This window comes from Toxorhynchites rutilus, chromosome 2 (assembly GCF_029784135.1).
Source record: "Toxorhynchites rutilus septentrionalis strain SRP chromosome 2, ASM2978413v1, whole genome shotgun sequence".
NCBI lineage: Eukaryota > Metazoa > Arthropoda > Insecta > Diptera > Culicidae > Toxorhynchites > Toxorhynchites rutilus.
The window spans coordinates 236,606,819-236,631,635 of record NC_073745.1 but is presented as its reverse complement, the minus strand read 5'-3'; the positions used below and the strand labels follow the sequence as shown (position 1 = coordinate 236,631,635).

Here is a 24,817-nt window from a genome sequence, read left to right as displayed (position 1 = left end):
TGTACCTTTTGCGTTAGCTCAATTACGGTCGCGGTTTGAAACCGCCTGACGGATGTTCTTTTTTATATTTTCATATTTCTTTTTGAGTACTGTCAGCGTTCTCACCTGTTTGATAAAATTGATAAAAAAAAATATTTGTATTGATAGAGCCATAACCCGATCATAAATATCATAATGCTTTGAATGCCCACGCATAATAACAGGGACAGTTTCGGCAGCCCAATATCAATGAGAGTTGAATCAAGTTGAATTAGTTTTAGATAACATCAATCCTACTTTGATTTGATCAGTAGTGTATCCAGGGGGAGGGGCTTAAGGTCAAAACCTCCCCCAGAGCCTAAAATTTTCATTTACATCCTCTTTTTAAAATTTGTTCGACACAAATCCTCCCTAGACCAAATTTCTGGCTACGCCACTGAACGATGAATAAAATCTGGTTTGCCGCGCTACCACTGTGTCACTCTGTCGCTGTCATTGTGCTTGGGCCTTAAAAAGGTCTTGCTCGCATTCGAAGTATATTCAAAATTTACAGATTGCTCAAACTAAAATCGTGCGTAACGAAGAAACGCAAATTTACTTGTGAATAGCACACGAAGTACTATTATACTTACCGTATTGAGGCAGCTCGTATTGAACTCTCTAGTGATTTCCTCCCACATGCGAACTTTATCGTCGTTCCTTTTAACGTCGCTGACCTTGCATTCAATTACGTCTTTTCTATTCAATGCTAATCTCAGCAGCAATTCTTCTTCCGCATCTGTGAAATTAATCGAGCGGACTCGCTTTTTGTCTCCGAGTTTCGGCGTCATTTTACTTTACCTTTTTGTTCAAAGTCCCAACGAGTTGTTAAAAACAGAAAAATAGATTCAATTCTTCTACTACTGACACTATCTCATAAGAGCCAAAGTCTTATTTATAAAAATGACTGTTTCCTGGTGTTATGTGTTGAGAAATATGTAATTCTCAAGGAAACATTCATCATTACTGTGAAAAGAAAAACACATGCTGTTGCATAGAATTGATGAGTAAAGTAAAAAAAAACATAACAACATGGAAAATCCATGAAAATCATTTATTACATTTACGAAATTGGCCCTCATTAATGATCAATGTCGAATTTCTCGATTGCGTATCACATCAAAACAATCATCGTCGGCTTAAAGTGACAGGTCAAATGGAAAAATAGGGCGACTAAACGGGAAATATACATAAGCGCGGCTTACGGTAAGCGAGCCTCTCAGATTGCTAAACCGGGGTGAAGAAATGTAATTTTTTAAGCCTCGCTTAAATGTGCGGCTTAACGTTAAGCGAGGCTTACCGTAAGCCAGGTTTAACGCGTTAAGCGGGGCAGGTGAAGAAAACGGCCCTAAAACGCTTACCCCCGAATCGTTTCGTTTCCCAAAGAGAAATGGCGATTGCAAAGAGCGCACATCACAGATGTTAGGTATGACAAAAATAAACAAGATTACTAATGGTATGGAGTAAAATATATGAATCTCTGATAGAGACGTTCAATGAATCTGACATTGCTTTTACTGAATTTTGGTAATATTTACAAAAAAATTGTATATTTTACCAATGTTTTGGCTACTAAAGATTTGGTAGCTGCTTTTACTAAACTATTTCTCCAGTGTAGGCAGCATAAAACAGGGCTCGCGCTTAGGGGGCTCACGTATTGTTTAATGTTTGGAGTTATATATGTTAATATTTGATTACGTTGGATAATTTTCATTTGGCAAGTGATGTTTGGATACTCATCCGGAAGCTCTCTTGGCGATTTGCAATTTAAATCACTGCTGGAGAATCGCGCGGAGCATTTCATTTTTAATTAAGGTTATGATTTCTATACTCATGATTTTCTATGCTGGGTACAAAAAGGCGGCCATCTTAGCAATCCCTTGGTTCCAGCGCACTAGAGATGTGCCATCCGCTCATGAGCTGTTCCGAAGAATCGACTCTTTGAAGTGAGTTGACGCGGAACAGCTCGCAAAAAAAATCAAACAGCTCTTCAGCTCACTTTGATGATGATGAAGGAGAGAAAAGAGCTGTAGAATTGAAGAGAGTGTGTGAGCTGTAAGATTCAAATGAACTGACCGTCTCTCGCTCTTCGTGTTAAGACATCAGTTTAGTTTCATTTGTCCCTCGTCTTTTCAACTGTTATAAGTGCGATTCACATACAACACACACGTCACGTTCACGTCCCGTCACGTCACGATACGTCAATGATTCTACCATGCAATTCTCATGAAAACATTCACATACACCAGCAACGTAACGACCCGTCAGCATACGTTCAACGAAAACGACCGGTAGGGTTTGTAGAAAAGAATAATTGACGGAGACGGACGGCTCGTTTGATTTTTGTCTGGGCTTTGTGTCTCGGCTTTTGTTTTGATTTGGTTGCACAGTAATTTACATCTACATCGACATTAAGCTAATTGAACAGATCTGTGATGCAACACGTTTCATTAGACATTTTTACCTCTAGTTGGACATTTTTGTAAACATTGAGTTCGGGGCCCAAATTATGGCCCCACATTGAAAGTCGCCACCAGTCGCAAATGTCCAATTACTGGTCGAAACTGACTCCAATGCGACACTGAGTGGTGCCTCAGCATATCGCTTTATAAGTAACTTACTGTGCTTTTTATGCCAACATATCTCTTTGGAGCTAAGTCATTCGGAGTGAAAATCATTCGCGACTAGTTGAAAGAATTATTCTATTTATTATTATTGTTGCATAAGGGTCGGACTACGGGGTTTAAGCATTTAAATAATTGAATTCAATGATTCTCATTGAATTTTTCTAAATTTAGAACTGATTCTAGGCATGCTGATTTGAAAGAGGGCATTGCAATTTAAAATTGTTGTAGGTGGCGACACCATGAATAAAATTAAATAAATCATTCGTTTGGCATTTGACGTGACGGTGCTGGTGGAAGCATTGACTGCATGTGTGAATTGGTGGAGACGTTGACGGAACGTAGACGTTCTTCTCCGTAACGTGCTATGTGAATCGCACAATATTCGCGTTGACGGCATTGAGCTTTGTTTACCAGTTTAGGGGTGCCAAAAATAATAATTGGCTCTCAGGCAGAATGAACACGTTTTTAAAATTCAAATTATTAATGAAAATTAACTTCTGTGTATCAAATGAGTATTCTATTTCAATGAAAAACACTTTGTTTGCATGCGGTGCAAAAATCTCATAAGATTTTTTTTTTTGAAGAAAACTTTCTATTGTAATGTAAAGCCTCAGTAAAAATGTCGGAAATGTTGTACTCGCCGAGTCTGTTGTAAATAATAGTCTGGAATACGTGTTTCAAGTAATTAATAATATGGTGTGAAAAATTTCATTTGAATTTTAACATTTTCAAACTGGCTTCGTGGCTATCGAGTTTGGGACCCAAATTGAAAGTCGGCACTGACAACTGAGCTGAAGAGCTGTTCATAAAGAACAGCTCATTTAGATGAGCTGATATGATCAGAGCTGTTCATCATGATGAGCTGATTTGCACACCTCTACAGCGCACTATGTTATGCAAGTACACACGAGTGTTGAAAATAGAAAAAAAAACAAATGGCGCAAAATATTTTCGTGAAATGTTTATTATAGCCTCACGAATCGCCATTTTTATATATCAGTATTTATGTTTGTAGAAAAAATAATTGTTTCATTGACTTGTGTTGGGAGTGGAATATGAATGTTTAAAATGGCACAGATTGATGTTCGGTTGAAAACTGCTCCGATGTGGGTTCGAACTCCGGTCGTCTGCTATCTGAAATTTAATTCGCGCGGCTATCTGAAATTTAATTCAACAGCGTTTCAAACTTTCGAGTGCATCAGCATTTATGTTCTTTATTAGGATCTAATATGATTTACTGTTTCATGATTTTCTTCAGCATGCAATACGATTTACTACAGTACTGAATCGATTTAAATTATACACTTATACGACACACAAACTGCATCAGCGTAATATACGCATATGATGCGGATTAAATATATTTTACGACAATGTACATCATAAAATTGATGTTTATTATACCGAATTGCGACTTAATTTGATAATGGTATATAAAATCGAGTTTTTACATTTTATGCGATTTCAAATATACACGATACATACTTTGATTGATATTATATGCGATTATGATATAAGTGCGATTCACATACAACATACACGTCACGTTCACGTCCCGTCACGTCACGATACGTCAATGATTCTACCATGCAATTCTCATGAAAACATTCACATACACCAGCAACGTAACGACCCGTCAGCATACGTTCAACGAGAACGACCGGCAGGGTTTGTAGAAAAGAATAATTGACGGAGACGGACGGCTCGTTTGATTTTTGTCTGGGCTTTGTGTCTCGGCTTTTGTTTTGATTTGGTTGCACAGTAATTTACATCTACATCGACATTAAGCTAATTGAACAGATCTGTGATGCAACACGTTTAATTAGACATTTTTACCTCTAGTTGGACATTTTTGTAAACATTGAGTTCGGGGCCCAAATTATGGCCCCCCATTGAAAGTCGCCACCAGTCGCAGATGTCCAATTATTGGTCAAAACCGACTCCAATGCGTCACTGAGTGGTGCCTCAGCATATCGCTTTATAAGTAACTTACTGTATTTTTTATGCCAACATATCTCTTAGCTCCAAATTTCGGAGTGAAAATCAGAATCAGTTGAGAGAATTATTCTATTTATTATTATTATTGCATAAGGGTCGGACTACGGGGTTTAAGCATTTAAATAATTGAATTCAATGATTCTCATTGAATTTTTCTAAATTTAGAACTGATTCTAGGCATGCTGATTTGAAAGAGGGCATTGCAATTTAAAAAATTTTGTCGCTCAAGGAAACCATCCCTGGCCGAACCGATGGGATTAGATCATTCTGGACCTGGACCTTCTTGGTCTGCGTAGCATGACGCCTCACATGATGACCACCCAGAATTACAAAGGATCAAGCTGCCGTTTCGTTCATGCATCACAGTAAAACGCATCGCGCTGAACCTACTTCCACCTCTATATTGGAAAGGGAGTTCAACGATAACTATGTCTCCTGGTTTAACCTTACTCGCCTTTGCACCACGGCGAATATCCTCTCGTTTTTTCGAGAGGAGTTTAGTCTCACGATCTCTTGCATCCAGTAGCCGTTCATCGTGTTCCGATTTACCATAACTTAAAAGTGACAACCAACGCTTAATTTTGCGACCATTTAACACTTCTTCCGGAGATATTTTGGTTACACTGTGATCTGCCGCGTTATAAGACTGAACTGCAACATGCAATTCTTTCTGGTAGCTTGTTTCTGTTGGAAATGCAGCATACATGGCTTTATTTACAACTTTCATAAAGCTTTCTACCAGCCCATTCTGCTGGAGCTAGAAAGGTATCGAGAATATGGTTTGAATGCCACGCTCCGAGCAATATTTAACGTAATCTTCGCCATTGAATGGCAGTTCGTTATCCGACTTCATCGCCCTTGGGAAACCCTCCCTGTCAAAAATAGAATTCAATACTGCTCTCATGTGCTCAAATTTTGTTGACACAGGTCGCGCTATAGTGTACCTGGATCTAAGATCTATGATAACCAAAATGGATATTCCCCCTAGTTTTATGTATGGTCCGTTGAAATCAAGAGCGGTAGTTCTCTATACGACTTTTGGGGCAAATGCTCTTTGCATGGGAGGTGGTTGCATTGATCGTCCGTTTACATAGCAAATGGCGCAAGATTTTACCCATTTTTTTCCGCATCAGCACTCATCCTAGGCCACCATACACGCTTACGAAGAATGCTTTTCATCTTAGCTTCAAGTGGATTCCTACATAAGCTACCTTCAACGCTTTTTCACGAAGTGCTGAGGAATAACAGCACACCCTTTCTTCGTTATGAATCCACCGATAGAGACAAGATCGTCCGCTTCTGACCTTAATTAGGACAAACTTTTTGTGTGTGTTTCCATGGCACGGATTACACCCGTCAGAGTATCGTCTTGCTCTGTGTTCTCACGGATTCCCTCCTCAGTGAGGAATTCGCTCTCGAACGGTTCTAAGTGGCAAAGTTCCCATGCACTGACCTCTTCATTGAATGCGTCATCATCTCCACAATATAGCCGCGACGAAGGGTCCGCTATATTGCCCATCCCTTTTATGTACTCATTGTCATAGTTGTACGGGCTGAGGCGTAGAGCCTGTGTTCAAAGCTTTCCACTGGTTTTGGGCATACTTTTCCGCACTGGACATGTTGATTTTTTCGTTCGGAGTAATCGTTCGTTCGAGTAATAGAAAATTTTTTTTTTTTTTCTCAATGAGTGTCTACTTCCTACTGTTCAATATGATATTACGCCGAATTAACTTAACCATGAGCTAACAAGAAAAATAAAAATAGACGTCACGATGTGAAAAGTAGCTATGGCAGCGCGTTCTATCACGCACCCTACACTCGCAAACTTTTCCATCTGCTCCACCTATTTCTGTTCATGGACACTGTGTAATGGCGGCTCGCAGAAAATAATTTACACATTATACTTGTATCATTAAACCATTACACAAACTGTTATAAGGCAACCGTCATACGTATATGTATATTTTATTCAACACCATTACATACGGCCATAGTTCGTTTGTATCAATTCTATATCCCTTCTTATAATATGCAACATGCCCTCATGTACATTACGTTATACAAATACTAACAAATGAACCAAATGGATCGTCTAATAACTCCGTGCTTGCTGTTCTTTTCTTTCTGCTGCAGATAATACATCACTTCAACGGTACTCTCAACTCGCTATGTGTTTACGTTGGACTCCTCTCATGCACACAGTTCTTTTTTCCAATACTTTGGTATGCGGTTCTCACAACGCGTTTTGTAGGCTATGCTTGCGCACAAATTTTTCTAACCTTTTGTTATGCGGTTCTCTCAACGCGCATTTACAAAATTTAGGCCAAATTTTTTATCTTTGCGGTTCTCCCAACACGCTTTGTGTGTTCTTCTCAAGCACACATCTCTCTAATCTTTGTAATGCGGTACTCTCAACGCGCATTTACAGAAATGTAAGGCAATTGTTTTATGCGGTCCTCTCAACACGCTTTGTGGGCTTTTCATGCACACATTTTTTTTTGCCTTTTTCTATGCTGTCCTCCCAACGCGCATAGACCTGAATCACGACAAACAATGTTTTTTTTCTCTGCGGCTCTCTCAACGCGCAATATTTTTTCTCTCACTTATTTGTTTTCACAAGGCTCATTGCTTCGATTCGCAATGGGGGATTTCCTTTCTTCCTGAATATCCAATATATGTGGTTAATTTAAATGCTGCAAATTATCAGCAGCAAAACCTACCACGGTCGCCAAATGTGTGACATCAAACTCCATCAGGAAATCCCCCATTACGCCATTCACTGTCTGGAATCCTATCACTTGTCTTACCAGTTTGGCTGTTAGGCTCTCACTGCGGAGCTGTGTGCAATCTCTTACTACACATCGGCATATGCAGTATATAATGCAGGGTGACATACAGTAGTTATGTCGTGTCCCACACACATAGCATGCATATTACTTGTATTTGATCCTTCTCTTCGACGCTAAAAATTTTGACGTAGGACTACGTCTTTCATTTCTATACCGGGGTGTAAAATCAAAGTTTCGAAAACGAAAGCGTTACGCCGGAGACCGAGATTTTGAGCGTTAATAGCTCCTAAACAACTGAACGAAATGGTATGATAAACACTTCATTCGAAAGATGAAATGTCTACGCGTTATATACTTGTTACTTTTTGATCCAAAAACTTGTTTCAATAGCCTTAAAATTGCTTTCAAAACGGGCTATTGAAATCACCAATCGGTATATAAGCGAGCGCCGCTCGGAAATCCACTCAGTTATAATTGAACAGCGATTGGAGCATGTTGTCGCTGTTGTGGTGAAGCTCTTCGTTTATCATGAAAGCGCGGATGAACGGTGCCACCAAGAGCCTGTTTGTGCACCTTAGGCCAGAAGGGAATCCATCAGGAGGAGAGTGATGCCACAAACGGTTCCCCGAGAAGACATCGCTACACACATACACGCGCGGAATTCTTTCCGTTTGGATGCCATTCAGCATTGAGAAAGATCCGGAAAGATCTAATCTTTTCTGGAAAATAATCTGCCAGTTCCTCGGGAATTTAAAAATACATTCATGTGAAAGAGTTTATTTGAATGTTTTCTATCCATGTAACACTGTGACCAAATATTTTTCAACCAAGTACTATTAACAGGTGGTTATCGAGTTAGTATTAACCACTGGTGGGCTTTCAGTATCGAGGAAAATGTGGAAATATCTAATCGTTACTGAAAATAATCTGCCAGTTCCTCTTGGAATTTAAAAATACATTCATGTGAAAGAGTTTATTTTAATGTTTTCTATCCATGTAACACTATGACCAAATATTTTTCAATCAAGTACTATTAACAGGTGGTTATCGAGTTAGTATTAACCACTGGTGGGCTTCCAGTATCGAGGAAAATGTGGAAATATCTAATCGTTACTGAAAATAATCTGCCAGTTCCTCTTGGAATTTAAAAATACATTCATGTGAAAAAGTTTATTTGAATGTTTTCTATCCATAAAATATCCATATAATACATTTGGGTTTGTGATTTGTCAATCAAGTACAGTTAGCAGGTTAGTTTCTGAAGATTATTCTTCAGAACAAGGTTTTTCGTATCCTATATTGGATGCATAAAACCTTGTGCCTCCAACGTAACGCTCTCGTTTTCGAAGTCCCCCAAATATTCATTTATTCATTCATTCAGAATGGATTTAGATTCAACTTCGAACAAATGATCTCTAAATCGACGATAGTCCTACGTCACCCTTGCGGTTATACCATAGATATAACCCACTTCCTGTTTTTCTGTTGAGGAAAGTAAATCGTAGATCCAAGTATAAAGGGTGTGTCACATCAAATTACATCACGGAAAAAACGCTGTAGAAATTCGCCCAGTAGACCGATCCTTTTGAAAATTTTAGACAGTAAAATAAAAACTATTAAACAACTTTTGGCATTTTCTTTTTATTCATACTTCGAGCCCAAGCCCGTATGCTCGCACCTTTCTCTTTACCCCGTCCATAAGGTTCTGTACAACGTCAGGTTGTAGTTTTTTTTTGAACAGAAATCCATTTTCTCTTGAAGTCCGCCTCCGATTTGACAACTTTTGGGTTCCTCCGGAGGGCCTGCTTCATAATCGCCCAATATTTCTCTATTGGGCGAAGCTCCGGCGCGTTGGGCGGGTTCATTTCCTTTGGCACGAAGGTGACCCCGTTGGCTTCGTACCACTCCAACACGTCCTTTGAATAGTGGCACGAAGCGAGATCCGGCCAGAAGATGGTCGGGCCCTCGTGCTGCTTCAATAGTGGTAGTAAGCGCTTCTGTAGACACTCCTTAAGGTAAACCTGCCCGTTTACCGTGCCGGTCATCACGAAGGGGACGCTCCGCTTTCCGCAAGAGCAGATCGCTTGCCACACCATGTACTTTTTGGCAAACTTGGATAGTTTCTACTTGCGAATCTCCTCCGGAACGCTGAATTTGTCCTCTGCGGAGAAGAACAACAGGCCCGGCAGCTGACGAAAGTCCGCTTTGACGTAGGTTTCGTCGTCCATTACCAGGCAATGCGGCTTCGTCAGCATTTCGGTGTACAGCTTCCGGGCTCGCGTCTTCCCCACCATGTTTTGCCTTTCGTCGCGGTTAGGAGCCTTCTGAACCTTGTATGTACGCAGGCCCTCCCGCTGCTTGGTCCGCTGGACGAATGAACTTGACAAATTCAGCTTATTGGCGACATCCCGGACCGAACTTCTCGGATCACGTCTAAACTGCTTAACTACGCGCTTGTGATCTTTTTCACTGACGGAGCATCCATTTTTGCCGTTCTTCACCTTCCGGTCGATGGTTAGGTTCTCGAAGTATCGTTTTAGTACTCTGCTGACCGTGGATTGGACGATTCCCAGCATCTTACCGATGTCCCGATGTGACAACTCCGGATTCTCGAAATGAGTGCACAGGATTAATTCACGACGCTCTTTTTCGTTCGACGACATTCTTCCAAATTTACGAAAAATTGACAGTGAAGCATGGCCAACGTGATCTATACACTCTTATCTGATTATAAGCGAAAGCTGAAGATATAATTCCTCAAAATAAAATTTCTACAGCGTTTTTTCCGTGATGCAATTTGATGTGACACACCCTTTAAAGCCATTTTGAACGCTCGAGACTCTCTTAACTTGGTCAAATTCAAAATTTAAAATTTAAAAACCGGCTTCGTGTCTTCTAATCTGATAGAGATTACACTAACAAGTTTGGGACACAAATTATGGCCCTAATTTGAAGTCGCCACCAGACGTCGACACCATCGGGAATTACCAATTTACCACCATCTGACATATCGTGATTAGTGATGTCTAAATTTTTCATTTATTCGATTATCGATTAATCGTTGGGACATTTGTCAATATTCGATTCATTCGAATAATTCTCTTTCAATATTCGATTAATCGAACGAATATTTATTTCTCGTAATAATCACGTATCACGTTGTCATTCTGGTCGCGTGATGTTAGATGTTGGATAAAAAAAATATATAGCCTAATTCTAAGCCTAAAAATGCATTAACCTTGAGAAAGATTGCTTCTTTCATTAATCGTGATTACAGTGACTATTATTCGATGTATTCATTTGCATTTCTCGATAATTTGGGTGGTATTCGAGAATCCGCAGCTACATGACCGCAGATTGATTTTCACGTATTGGCTTATTATTGCCTTGCTTCAGGTGCACCGCATAAACACTAATACTATCACAAACCCGTTGCGGTGCATCATCTCCATCGAGCCACCGCAGAGAATGAGGAACCTTACAACAGTGACTTTAGAACCGGCCACACCCGCTCCGCCTTGTGTGTTTTATTTCATTCACATTCCATTATCGAGGTCCCGCGGCGGCATGTCATTGCAAAATCGCTTAGCGTAAGAACACACTGGACGGCTCTCGGTGAATGCGATAAAACATATACGGCGGGGCAGGTGTGTACGGTTCCAAAATCACTGTTGTACGGTTCCTCGTTCGCTGCGGTGGCCCGAAGAAGATGATGCGCCGCAACGGTTTTGTGAGAGTAGTAGTGTTTATGCGCTTCTGAAAGGTGTATATAAAGCAAGGCAACAATAAATGTACTATCAGGTGAACCAATACGTGAAAACCACTCTGCGGTCATGTAGCTGCGGATACTCGAATTCCATCCAAATTGTCGAGAAATGCAATATTTCAGACGTTTGTGATCAACTTCTCTCTCCCTCTCGTTCAGGTAAACATCCACTCTTCCGTTTTCCTCAATTCTGTCTTCATATACCACCCCTCTAATCCGCTTACTGTCCCAACAGTTGTACCTTCTACCATATACTCGTCTTGCATCCGTCTATAAAAATATAATAATGGCAGATAGTGGAACCGTCGAAAGCCGCTGAATGTGTTTTACATGAAGCTCCTGCTGCGACTTGTCATTGCGAAAATCGCGCGGTAGCGCCGTCTAGTGTGTTTCCACGCTTAGGCTGATGTCACATTAGGCGGATTCGCCGCCGCGGATATCGCGACGGTTTTTTTCTCGATATAAATTCGCTTTCAAAACCGCCCCGCTCTGTGTGACATGGCTTATTCACAAAACACTGTAGATCCTCCGCTGCGGTTTTACTCGCGGAATCCGCGGCGGCGTATCCGCCTAATGTGACATCAGCCTAAGCGTGGAAACCCACTAGACGGCGCTACCGCGCGATTTTCGCAATGACAAGTCGCAGCAGGAGCTTCATGTAAAACACATTCAGCGGCTTTCGACGGTTCCACTAAGGCTGATGTCACATTAGGCGGATTCGCCGCCGCGGATATCACGACGGGTTTTTTCTCAATTTGAATTCGCTTCCAAAACCGCCCCGCTCTGTGTGACATGACTCATTCACAATACACGGATTCCGCGAGTAAAACCGCAGCGGTGGATCTACAGTGTATTGTGAATGAGCCATGTCACACAGAGTGGGGCGGTTTTAAAATGGAGAAAATAACCGTCGCGATATCCGCGGCGGCGAATCCGCCTAATGTGACATCAGCCTTAGTCTGCAGTCTGCGGGGGCTCTAACTGTGTTGGTGACCCGGAATATACACTCAGATTATAATTTACTCATTATACCAATCAAGGTGAATATGCAATTATTACGAACACTTCAGCATGCTTTATGGGGCACGAAATATTTCTATGGTGAATAGACACTCCTCCTCCCCTCCCCCCTCCCGCGAGAACTAATCAGGAAAATTGAATCAAAATTTGCATATAGAGGTTTTAGGAAGCAATAAAGGTTTCTATGGTGATTCGACACACCTACCCCCTCTCTGAGGGCAAGGGTACTGCCATACAAATGAAACACAAACTTCTGCATAACTCGAGAACTGATCAAGCAAATGGAGCCAAATTTGAGATATGAGGGTTTTTATGTACGAGAAACTTTTCTATCATGGTATGACTACCCTCCCTCCTCTGGAATGGAGAGCCATATAAATAATACACATATTGCAATCAAACATATTCCAACCCAAATTGACAATTGAAAATTCTCGGAAAACTCTGAAGGAAAATGTTCGGAACATTCAATTCGCACATGTTCTACAATTACATATTGACTAGCGTTTTTAGTCCATTTGATGTTTACGTTAACGAAATTGATCTTCGTGCGAAAATGGGAATGGATTTTAATGTGATAAAACGCACTCCTATATCGTCTTCTATCTAATTAAAGAAAAATGGATCGCCGAATGTGTTGCAAAACTCAAGAAAGAAATTGTCCGATTTAGGGCTGTCTTTATTCTATCATATTTTCTGTATCAAACATTTATTCCATGTAAAGCCTGGTTTAGAGTTCCCGTGAACGTGAACTTGAACAGGTGGTGGAATAGTACGATCAGTTCACGGTGAACTACATTGCGAACAAACAACTAAAAAAATCGTGGTGAATAGAATGATTTTGTTCACGTTCACGTTCATATTGAAAGTTCTGCAGTAAACGTGAAGTAAATAAACATCGATCTTCAATAAAGTAATTCGGATAAAATATACAATTGTTCACGAATCAATCCGAAGCAACGAAGTTTTTCAACCCGCGCAAAGATCCGATTGAAGGAAATTGCATCCATATCAAAATTTTCATTGAAAACTTGAGAATTGCTAAACATATCCTTTTAAGTTCACGGTGAAATAATTTTCAGAATGCCTTGGGACATTCGAACGTGAACATGAACGGGGAAATATTTTGACGTCTATATTCACCACTTTTTTCACGTTCACGTTCACCGAAGTCGGTGAACTATGGTGAGTTCACCAACATCTCGATTCCACGGTGGAAATTCAGAATCGTTGTGAAATATTGAGTTCATCCACTTTTATCAATATGAATTGTGTTTAAACATGTTTTATAACTAGCAAATGTTTCATCTTATTGTTTCAAGATGTTTTCCTCGCGTTTTATATATGGACTTATGAATTATTAACAAAAAAGTGTTTGTCCGCGTTCACGTTCATGGGAACTCTAAACCTACCTTAACGGAGAAACATGTTATTCGCAAGTGGTTGAAAGATCTTGAACGAGAATTGTGTCTGAAAATAATCTGATATTATAATGACGAGTTTTGGTAGAAGTACTAGTAATTTTATAGTAAAAGGTAATTTTAAAGGGTAGATTAGAAGATCAATCAATGTACAATTCTGCGGTTGTTAGTAAGAAAACGTGGATGTGATAACGAAAAATATTTTTTGGACGGGACGAAGTTTGCCAGGTCAGCTAGTAATTTCATAAAAATCGGACGAGCCTTGCCCGTTATAATCTTCTCAATCTGGTTCTCCACTGGTTGATTGTCCCGGGTGGACGCGTAATATGTGCCTCCGTCGATTCTTCGGCACATTGAAGAACTGATCACAATAGAAACACTTGAATGCCTTCTCATTGGTGTGCGAAATTTTGTGCGTTTTCAAACTACCGTGGCACATGAAGCTCCGATCGCACAGGTCGCAACGATAAATTTTCTCCCCCGTGTGGGACCTCATATGCTTCCGGTATCCGTCGTTGGTTTTGAACCGAGCCTCACACCGATCACACTTGTACGGTCGCTCGTTTGTGTGCACCCGACGATGGCGCTGCAGGTCCGAACTGGTCGCACATGTCTTCGGACAGAAGTCACAAGAATATCGGAAATCTCTCGAGTGACGATAGATCACATGTTGCTTGAGATATGTTTTCGTTTTCAAGAATACTCCACAGATATCGCAAACGAACGGTGAGGCCGTATGTGTCTTCATGTGTGACTCCAGTGATGTTGGCACACGATACGAGGCATCGCATTGCTTGCAATGATAATTGTACTCTAGCTTTTGAAGTTCCTCTTTAGAGCGCTTTTTTATTACCTTTCTCGGCCGTTTCGCGGGATCATGGACGGACATGTGGGCTAGACGGTATGCTTCGGTTATGAATTTTTTCTCACATTGGTGACAGGGGAAGGTGGCAATCATTTTTACCGTAAGCAGATCGTAGGCATCCTCTGGGCTGTCCATTGTGTTCTCTGTATGACTAAGCATGTGACGATCGAGGACAGACTGCTTGAGAAACCTTCGTGTGCAGTGAAAACAGCTCAGAAGCTTTTCAGGGTGATCCTTTTTAATGTGGTAAAGCAATTTGCTTGGATGGTCACATTTCACACCGCATTCTGAGCATTTTTCTGGAACATGTAATTGCCTATGTACAGTCAATAGTTTTCGACTAAAAGAAGAAAATTTTTATTACACGATTCAGTGACGTTACGAGACCTTTGGTACCTTTCAAACTTTTGGCCACACTCGTCACATTCGTAGTTGTTAGCGCGCTGCAAATGAACCTCCTTTGCATGTGCACGCATTTTATACACATTCGGAAACATGCGTTCGCAAAATGTGCACTTAACTGTCGCTGGAAGGTTTACATGCATCGTGACATGTTTCCCCATGGTGTACTTCGAGCTTAAAACTAATCCGCATTGTTTGCACCCATATCGGTGGTACTGTTTGAGGTGATCTATGTATCGTTGTTCTCCTAGCTGTTCCTGGCAGTCTTTCACAGGGCAAATGCCGATTTTTTGTACATCTTTTCTGAATTTCCGAATATCATGTTTTTGCTCAGGAGCACTTCGACTAATCTCAGCCAGAGGTCTGTCGTCACTGTAGTCAGAATTAAACTCATCTTCCGAAGGAGGACACTTCACCTCCACTTCAGAATCGTCGGCGGGTGGTTCTTCCAATTTAAATTCCTTATATTCTTCAGACTCGAATTCAACCTCTTTCTTCATAAAACCTATCTCCGCGAGGAATTCTTCAGCAGTGACATCAATTTTAGAAAGAATTCCTAACCGGGAAAGGTGTAACCGAAGATCTTGCGAGTCACTGTGCTCTAGTAATTCAATTAGGGGAGTTTCACTGTAAGACTTATTCGCAGCTTGAGCTGCGGAAATGAATTTGTGGACTTCACTGCATTGAGCACGAAAATTATACAGATCTTGAAGCTTGTCGCTACACGGTTTACAGAGGTGTCCGACCACCGTGTCTTCCTAACAAAATTATATGACGAAGAATAAAAGATGAAAAGATAGATATATATTTTACGGTATACCTGTGGCAATTCGTAAACTAGGTCTTTTAACAATTCCAACAGTGTAAGCCCATTCGCCGATTCGGTGATTGGCACTGATTGATGGTCATTTTTCACAAGTTTGAGACAAATACGGCAGTAAGAGAGAATATCTCTAGAGTTGAATATCGCAGACATTTTTCGGGCAGTAGCATTGATACTCAACGTTAATTAGGATTTGTGAAATATCTAGTTTAACTCAGCACAATTTATGTGGCTTGTTTATGTTTGGGACTTTCTTTTAATTCTAATTTTGACAATTTAGCTGCATCGACAAATGTTTTGAATGGGTCAGGGATGCCAGGGATATTCAATTTGGTAGAAATGTTTCAAAATACAGTAGAACCTCGATTATCCGCGGAAGCGATTTCCATGGTAATTCTAAAGGACTTCCTGAAATTTGTCAGTGGGTGGTAGACTCTTTCTCTTAAAATTTGGTCATGGTTTTCATATCATCTGACCACTGGTGTACACGACCTTTCAAATTGATTGATTTTTGAATGAAAGGTGTAAGGCTCAAAATAAAATTTAAAAATTGAACATGTTACGGATGAAAGATTTGAAACGCTACCCAGCAAACCCGGTCTATTCCGATTCCCGATCGGGTTTGAAATTGGCAAAATGGTGCATTTTGCAACCCGTTCGACTTCGAATAAGCACATTTATCAATCTGCTCGACTTCGAATTATTTCGAAATTTGTTTTTCATCATTGCAAGGATGCCAAATTGGCAGACAAGTTCGCAATTTTAATGATATTTAATTTTTGTCGCAAACTCTACCTTGTTGCAGACTGCAGGGATATGGTATTTCTTTTTTAATGGCTTGGTTCAGTTCCCTGCGCTAATAACCTCTTTTTTAAACATCACTTTGCTATTCTCGTGATTGCAAAGGTAGCTGGCCGATATTTATACACATTAACATTTCAGATTCTAGAGCACTGAGAGCAAAAGGCAGACAATCGGATATCCCCGTCCGGGATATCTTAGGTAGCCGTGATCCTGATCTTCTGCTTCATCTATACCTGTTCCTCAGAAACGCCGATGTCAACGTTTAATGATGTTTCCTTCGTTGTGTCCCTGTTTCATATCCCTCCTATCCGATCTATAAACTTTTACTTAGTCGCGGCAATACATACACACACTCTTTACAGATACACGGGCCAAAGGTTGTGCAGTCCACTGATGATTCAACAAGAGCCAAAGGTTGTACCGCTCATGACAACTCTACACGAGCTGATGATTGCGCCGGCTAGTGACCATTCTATCCTGGATTCCTCGAGTCGAGAAGACGCACCACGCTAGATATGGGGTCTAGTATGTACCCGTTGGGCGTTGCTGATTAATGGTCAGCTGCATCCCAATAGGAAGTATCCCGTGTCGGGCACACGTACAGAACATTGGAGACAGCAACATCCCAATTACGAGAACACTTGTAATACTAACCTCGAGCCGACCGCAAGTAATCGGTTACATATTACTAACATATATAATAAGAAAAACTGTCAAAATATTGAACTCCGGCCCCGTCAGGCTAACGCCATATGAGCCTTGATAAAAATATATATTTTGGAAAAAAAAAACATTTCAGATTATCATCGCAGACTTCCAACAAAATCATTTGGCATCTCTGGAGGTGATGATGTTTACTCTAATAAAGTGCGCTACACATACAGCGTCACCGTCACCGTCCCGTCAACTATTCTTTTGGATTGATTTTGCCGACGTCAAAGTTACCGGTGATTAGGTATGTGAATGCTAACTTACGATTTCCATGGGAGAATATTTGACATTTCATTTCTTTACGTTGACTTCACGGTGACGGGACGTTGTATGTGTAGCGCACTTATGCGCGATTCACACACAACATCCACGTCACGTTCACGTTCCGTCACGTCACGATGCGTCAATTATTCTTCCATGCACTTCCTATTGAAGCATTCACATACACCAGCAACGGCAAGTCGAAGTTGCCGTTCCGGGGCATGTGAATGTTTGCATAATGTTTGCATGAATCGCACTTTAAAGGACATAACGAAAACAACACTTTTGTAAACATTCATTTCATTTCCTCTTAAAAGTGCGAAGGTTTTGTTTTTCTATGGAAATCTTTAGGTCTACCGAAAGAAAGAATCCCTCGGGATTGAGTTTAAAATCTATGCGGAAATGAAATCGAATGCCGGCATAATTTATGAACATTTTTAAAACTGTTAGCTCATGGAACTCTTAATTGGTCTTATGAAGCCGACTGGGCATAGATACTAGATATGGTTTCAGTTTGGACTTGCGAACGAGTGAAAAAGTATCCCGTGGCATTTTGAATAGTTTCTCGAGTGGTCTTCGTGGGAATTCGTATTTACCATTATTTTCCAGACAATGATCCGCTAGTCCGGAATGACAACGCTGCTACCGAAAAAGATAACATCCAGGAGCACATTCCATTATTAACGATGCCGTCTCATCGAAGCTCACGTTCGTGATACATGTTTCTGGGACCGTTAAATTTCAAGAAAATCCATCAAAGCCATTCAGCATACATTCATGACAATGGTACAAGGGGACGAATGGAAGATGGCTAGCGACTGTTTTCCTTTGCAGCGTTTGCAGTATGCTATCTTTCGAGAAAATTATAATAGAATTGACAGTTTGATAGATAGTGTTAATGCTTTTATTTTATTTTTTGTTTCTTCGTTTTCTTACTCTCTGACTTATCTTCATTGACGAATATTGCCTTCGATGGCGTTTCCGAGTAGGCTGGAGCAATACGAGTATCTTGATCATCTTCCACTCTTGCTCAGACAAAGACTTCTAATAACGTACGCCGACAGGGTGCCTCCGGAATTAACAACACGCCCTCCTTGTCCACTGGTAATGGGTAAATGTCGTTGTTTGGATATGACACCATCCAAACGATTCTTTTTCAACTCCTTCCCATGAGAGCGAGACTGCTTCTGACGGAATATGTACAGCGCGTGAGGAGCGTTGAGCGGCTCCGATTACTTCCGCATTCTTCTTCCGGCGATAGGTACGAACCACGCAAAGTTTGACTCCTATCATACTTCGCTTCTCATCGTGTAATCCGTGAATAATTCCATTTCCACACCCAAGGAAAATCTGGTTCAACTTCGGATGCCAATGAGTCCCAAATACATGTGAATCCGTTATTGGAATAGTCGTTACTGTTTCGAAGAGAACCAGAGATATTTGAACGTGAATTTTGAGAATAATTTGGAAGAAAATGGGTCACTTACACTACAATGATAGACAACGGCTTAGGCAAATACAAAGCAAGGAAAATCTCAGAGAGAAATTGCTGCGATTCTAGGTCAATCGAAAACATTAGTTTTATATCAGCCTCATGCAGTTTGTGAGTCGCATGAACATATACGAAAAATTGTATTATATGCTGTGGAAAATCGTTCAACAGTAAACTAGATCTTAATTGAGGCCATATTACATAATAATAGGAATAGGAATTGACTAGTAGAACACAGTTATTCATGAGGAGTGCAAAGCCCAATTATATCGCGAGACCAGACGATAAATTCCTATTACGATATGCTTGCCATCAAGATTTTTTTCTGTAATTTTGTACATGAGAAGTTGGTCATTCTGGGATCTGTGCTCCATGATATTCGAATAATGGACACCCCTTGGTGTAGTCCTACGTCTCTCCGGTTATGTCTCCGACATTACCCACCCATCTTTTTGTCTGGGCTTTTGTTTTGATTTTGGTTGTACAGTAATTTACATCTAATTCGACATTTAGCTATTTGGACAGACCAGTGATGCAACATGTTTGATTGGACATTTTTATCTTTTATTGGACATTTTTGTAAACATTGAGTTCGGGGCCCAAATTATGGCCCCACATTGAGAGTCACCACCAGTTGCGAATATCCAATCACTGGTCAAAATCGCCTCCAATGCGACACTAAATGCTTCGGTGCCTCGGCATATCGCAGTACATATAAGTAACTTACTATACTTTTTATGCCAACATATCTCTTATGGCGGGTTTACATTAGGGAGATCTATAGCTATAGATGGATTTATTCACGTGAAAATAGGTGTAAACGGGTGAGAATAAATATGATACACTAATTCGAGGTATATATAACAAGAATAAATTCAGCATATGTAAACGCTTGTGAATTTCTCACTGGTGAGAAATCACTAAAGTTGGATGCAGTTCTACTTCAGGTGAATAAATTCACCGAAAATATGAATATATTCATTATAGAAGTTCACGCTAGTGTAAACGGTTGATGCGATTTCTATAAATCTCATCATATTTCTTCACATGAATATATCACTAGTCTAAACCCACCCTTAGTTCCAAATTTCGGAGTGAAAAACATTTGCGACCAGCTGAGAGAAATAGTCTATATATTATTATTGTTGAATAAGGGTCGAACTACGGGGTTCATGCATTTAAATTCAATTTCAATTTTCATTGAATTTTTCAAAATTTTGGACTGATTCTAGGCATGCTGATTCGAAAGAGAGCATTGCAATTTAAAATTGTTGTAGGTGGCGACACCATGAATAACATTCTATAAATCATTCGTTTGATATTTGACGAGACGGAATCATTGATTGCATGAGTGAATTGGTGAAGACGTTGACGGAACGTAGACGTTCTTCTCCGTAACTTTTGACGTAGGACTACGTCTAACCGGAAGATATAGGGGGTGAAATGGAAATCTAGGCACTGAACAAGTAGGAAAAAATGCAAGATTTGGAACGCTTATAACTCGAGCATTTCTCAATAGATCGCAAAGGTTTTTGCATCAATTGATAGGAAATATATCTACGCATCTATCATAATGAATAACATTTCATTTTTCTTGAGATAAATAATTGAATAATTGTGAAATATCAAGCATTCTCAAAATTCACTATGTGCCCATTTTTGATTGGTCCATTTTGTGCTCCTCAAATCGTACCGACCAAAACGGGCAACCAGAGCAGCAGCGAAATAGAATTAAGCACGATTGGAAAGGAAAAAGAAAAAAATTAACGAAACATTGGTCGCAGTCTCACACATGCGTAATTCTCGAGCCAGCCAGTCAGCTTAAAAATCCCCGCTCCGCTGCCGTAACGATCATTCTCATTCAAACCGTACACCACAGCGGTTCGCATCACAACACATCAACAAACCAACCCAAGCAGCCATGTCTGGACATGGTAAAGGAGGAAAAGTGAAGGGAAAGGCAAAATCCCGCTCGAACCGTGTTGATATGGAGTTCCCCGCAAGGGTAGCTAGGCCGAGCGCGTTAGTACCAGTGCACCAGTCCACCTAGCCGCCGTTATATAGTTTCGGCCGCCGAAGTGATCGAGTTGGCTGGTAAAGCTGCTCGCGACGATAAGAAAAACCGCATTCAGAACAGAACACATCAAGACAACAACAGGCAGTTGCAGCGAGTGGCGAGTGGCAAACGCAATCGCAAAACGGCAGCAGGTAGCAGAAGAAAAAAGTTTGTTCTTTTTACAATCTGCTTTGGTGGCAAATCCAGAACAAGGCGGCATCGAGGGCGTTCGAAATGGTTTTTTTTTCAAAACCACGAGTACTAAGTTTTCTAAATTGGAACCATTCCATAAAACAAGGCGCTTTTCAGAGCCATTAAACCTTCCAAAAAAGAGTTTAGGAAATAAAGTTCAATGTGTTCTAAAACATTATCCAAAATAATAATAAAACACAAATTGATGTTTTCATAATTTGTTTGCCAGGATCTGATGAGTATGTGAATTTGGCAGTAGTTCTGAGCTTATTGATAGTTGGGGACTTTCAAGATTATTCAATTTTCACCAACTCTTAAATTGTTTCCAGATTGAAAGTACAGTAATTTACAATTAGTTCGACATTTAGCTAATTGGACGGACATGTAATGCGACTTATTTAGTTGGACATTTTTGTAAACATAGAGATCCAAATTATGACCGCACATTGAAAGTCGACACTGTACCACTGTCATCGCAAATGTTCAATTACAGGTTCAAATCGCCTCCAATGCGACACTGAGTGGCGCTTCGGTACGTTGCATTGAATGTAATTTACTGTAAAATATGTCACAAGCTGGATGGGAAGAAATTTTCCAACTGTGAAAGCTGAGGCGAGTGGCAAATGCAATCGCTAAACAGAAAGGTTTAGCCGAACAAGATGGGGATATCGAGTGACAACAAAACAATAAACTCTTTAGATTGAAGATAATTTTGTGATCCTGAAAAGGACCCTTTTTAGCCTGCATGTGAATCCAACGAGCGAACAAATCGTAATGAATGTATTTTTTTGCCATCGCTCCCTTTTACCGCTCAATCGTTCGTCTCGTTGGACTCGCCCCTCTGGCTGAGTCTGCCGATTTGTCACTATCCTGTGAGTGTGTACCGCTAGAGTATAAAACACGCGGACCCCAAAAAAATATCTTATTTTCTTTCAAACCGTAAACCCGTGTGGTTGTACGGCATCGGCAGCATCGGTCTCCAGTTCTCTGTTGGTCGCATTCACTGATTGCTCCGCAAGGGTAACTAGGCCGAACGGATTGGTGCCGGAGCACCAGTATACCTAACAGCGATTATAGAGTTTCGGCCGTCGGAGTGCTCGAGTTGGCTTGCAAAGTTGCTCACGACAATCAGAAAACCCGCATCAAGAACAGAGCAGCTTCGGTTCGGCGCTCATCAAGGCAACAATTAGTTTCAGTGAGTGGCAAAGTGCTTCTCCGGCACGTCGCATTAAATGTAATTTACTGAACAATATGTCACAAGCTGGATAGGAAGAAATTTTCCAACTGTGAAAGCTGTGGCGAGTGGCAAACGCAATAGCTAAACAGGAAGGTTTAACCGAACAAGATGGGAATATCGAGTGATAACAAAAACACAACACCAAAGGTTCTTTTCAACCCTCAACATATTCGTAAAGAGTAAACAGTAAACTAAAAAAAATTTTCAGGTAGATAGGTAGGTATTCACGTAGGAGAAGAAAATAAAACAATATATTTAAAATATATATTTAACAAAAGCTGTCCCCTTTGTATAGTCCTACGTCACTCCGGTTATGTCCCCGACATTACCCACCCGTCTTTTGTTATGTGAGTCGCACAATAGAAGGATTAATTTAGTGGAAGGCGGCTGAGGAACCAGTATGCACAGCATTAGTTAACATTTACACTGCAGGCGGCAAGGCGAACCTGTTCGTCATTGTGTTGTGTAAGCGTTACACATTACGGATATTTAATTAAATTAAGAAAAAAAAGTATTATTGGAGAAATAAGATTATTCGAAACATAGGCCAACCGGTATAAGCTGTTAAATTCAGCTTTTCATCAAATTGTATATTTTATACCTCTTGTTCGTTGAGAAAAAATGAATCCAAATAGAGCCAATGCTGGACTGAATCATCTCAGTTTAATTTTGTGTTGAACATTTCTCGCACGAAGCAAATGACATCTTTTTGGGGAATAGGGTCCGAGTAACCGACAACGTATAAACCCGGCACTACTTTTCAATATTGATTTCTTCACAGAAGAAGGTCGAGTTAACCCAGATTCAGGACAGGTCAATTACGTTCTTGAAAATCAATTCAATCAATATTGATACGTATTGGACAGCCAAACAATGATCCGTGCTCGTCTACTGTGGGAGAATCCGAAGACATTTCTTCAATATGAGGAATCTAGGTACTTCGAGATACAAAGACGAGCCCCGCTGAGTCCAAATTCCACCGCTATGCTGTCGGATTTGGTCAAGGACAACTTCGTAAACATTTTGCCGACGATTGTGATCGATGGTTCGATCAATTTTATGTTTTCCGAATTCGTCACGACGATCGTTCCGTTTCCATTGGCGCTGCACTTCAAGACAATGTTGCAACGGATCATAGAGCTTGCGTAGCAGTTTTTTCAGCTTCGTGATATTTCCTGAATGTGTTTGACTGAGAAGTATTTACACGTTGGTCCTGGGCGAGAATAATGGTGAGAATTGCGTAGTCCATCTGTTTGTAGTAACGATTGTGTATTTTGTTTTCCTAATCTGTAGACGCGAATCTGACTCAATCTATACAACATCAGATGTCTGGTGCTGCAGAGGCCATGCCATAAGATTTTAAAACTGCCTTAAAAGCAGAATGAGAAGCATTAGAAATTACTGAATAGCAGAATGTGTTGACCAATGTCGAAGCAGATTTGCTGGCTTTTAGTTCGTAAATGTTGATAATATTGTATTTTATATAGTGTCGCAGCCAGGTTCTTTAGCTTGTCCAAAACCAAACGCTCGCAACAACTTTAATCCAGAGAATTAATCTCAATCTGCATGCTACAATTATTTCATGTGTATGAACTTTCATTTTTCTTTCTGGTAGTCTCCCGTTTTCTTCTCCCTCCTTAAGTGCAACAGTAAATGAGAGAATAAATCTCCCAGTATGCGTTGACGAGTTCACTCTCAACTCTTTTAAACTTGTCCAATTCCAACATTGTCAAAGATCAGGACAGATGCACTGCTATTTGTATAATACACAAATGTATTAACCAAGTAACATATTTCGTGCAGTATCGTGGAACTCTATAATTCATTCCTATGATTGACTCTTATCTCCCATAGATGGTTTACTTACTTACTTGGATAGCACTAACGTTCCCAGTGAAACTTTTGCCTTTTCAATGTAGGTATTACTTGTGTCATTTTCATTAGTAGTACTTAGTTGAGATTTCTGTGCCGGTTAACACGCCTTGAAAGGATTCAAGAGTGGCGAGCCTTAGAATATGCGTGACCACAGTGCAGGTCGGATGAAATTCCATTGACGAAAATCCTCCGACCAGGACCCCAGCGTGATAATGTGGGAAGCAATTTGTTTACCTTGGCTCAATGGTAACGTCTGACAATGATACCAAACGCTGGTCCGGAGACGCATCATCAATGTGAGTCATACCTACAATGGTCTCCACAAACACTTAAGGTCAAACAGACATAACAGTCGTGCGAAATGTTCCCTGTACAAAACGCTCATAAGACCAGTTGTCCTCTACGGGCACGAGACGTGGACAATACTCGAAGAGGACCGGCGAGCACTCGGAATCTTTGA

At 40.5% G+C, this 24,817-nt stretch overlaps 1 protein-coding gene and 1 pseudogene across 1 annotated transcript; one reads left to right on the top strand and one right to left on the bottom strand.

Moving 5' to 3' along the window:
• Window positions 1–12,837: 12,837 nt before the first annotated feature.
• On the bottom strand, window positions 12,838–15,985 carry LOC129764988 (zinc finger protein ZFP2-like). Its single transcript, XM_055764703.1, has 3 exons — window positions 15,727–15,985; window positions 14,901–15,664; window positions 12,838–14,844 (listed from the first exon to the last, which is right to left on the bottom strand). Exons 1-3 carry the CDS (start codon window positions 15,880–15,882, stop codon window positions 13,920–13,922), a joined length of 1,845 nt encoding a protein of 614 aa, XP_055620678.1. The 5' UTR covers window positions 15,883–15,985; the 3' UTR covers window positions 12,838–13,919.
• Window positions 15,986–23,233: 7,248 nt separating this feature from the next.
• Window positions 23,234–23,942, top strand: LOC129766746 (ER membrane protein complex subunit 3-like; annotated as a pseudogene).
• The last annotated feature ends 875 nt before the right edge of the window (window positions 23,943–24,817 follow it).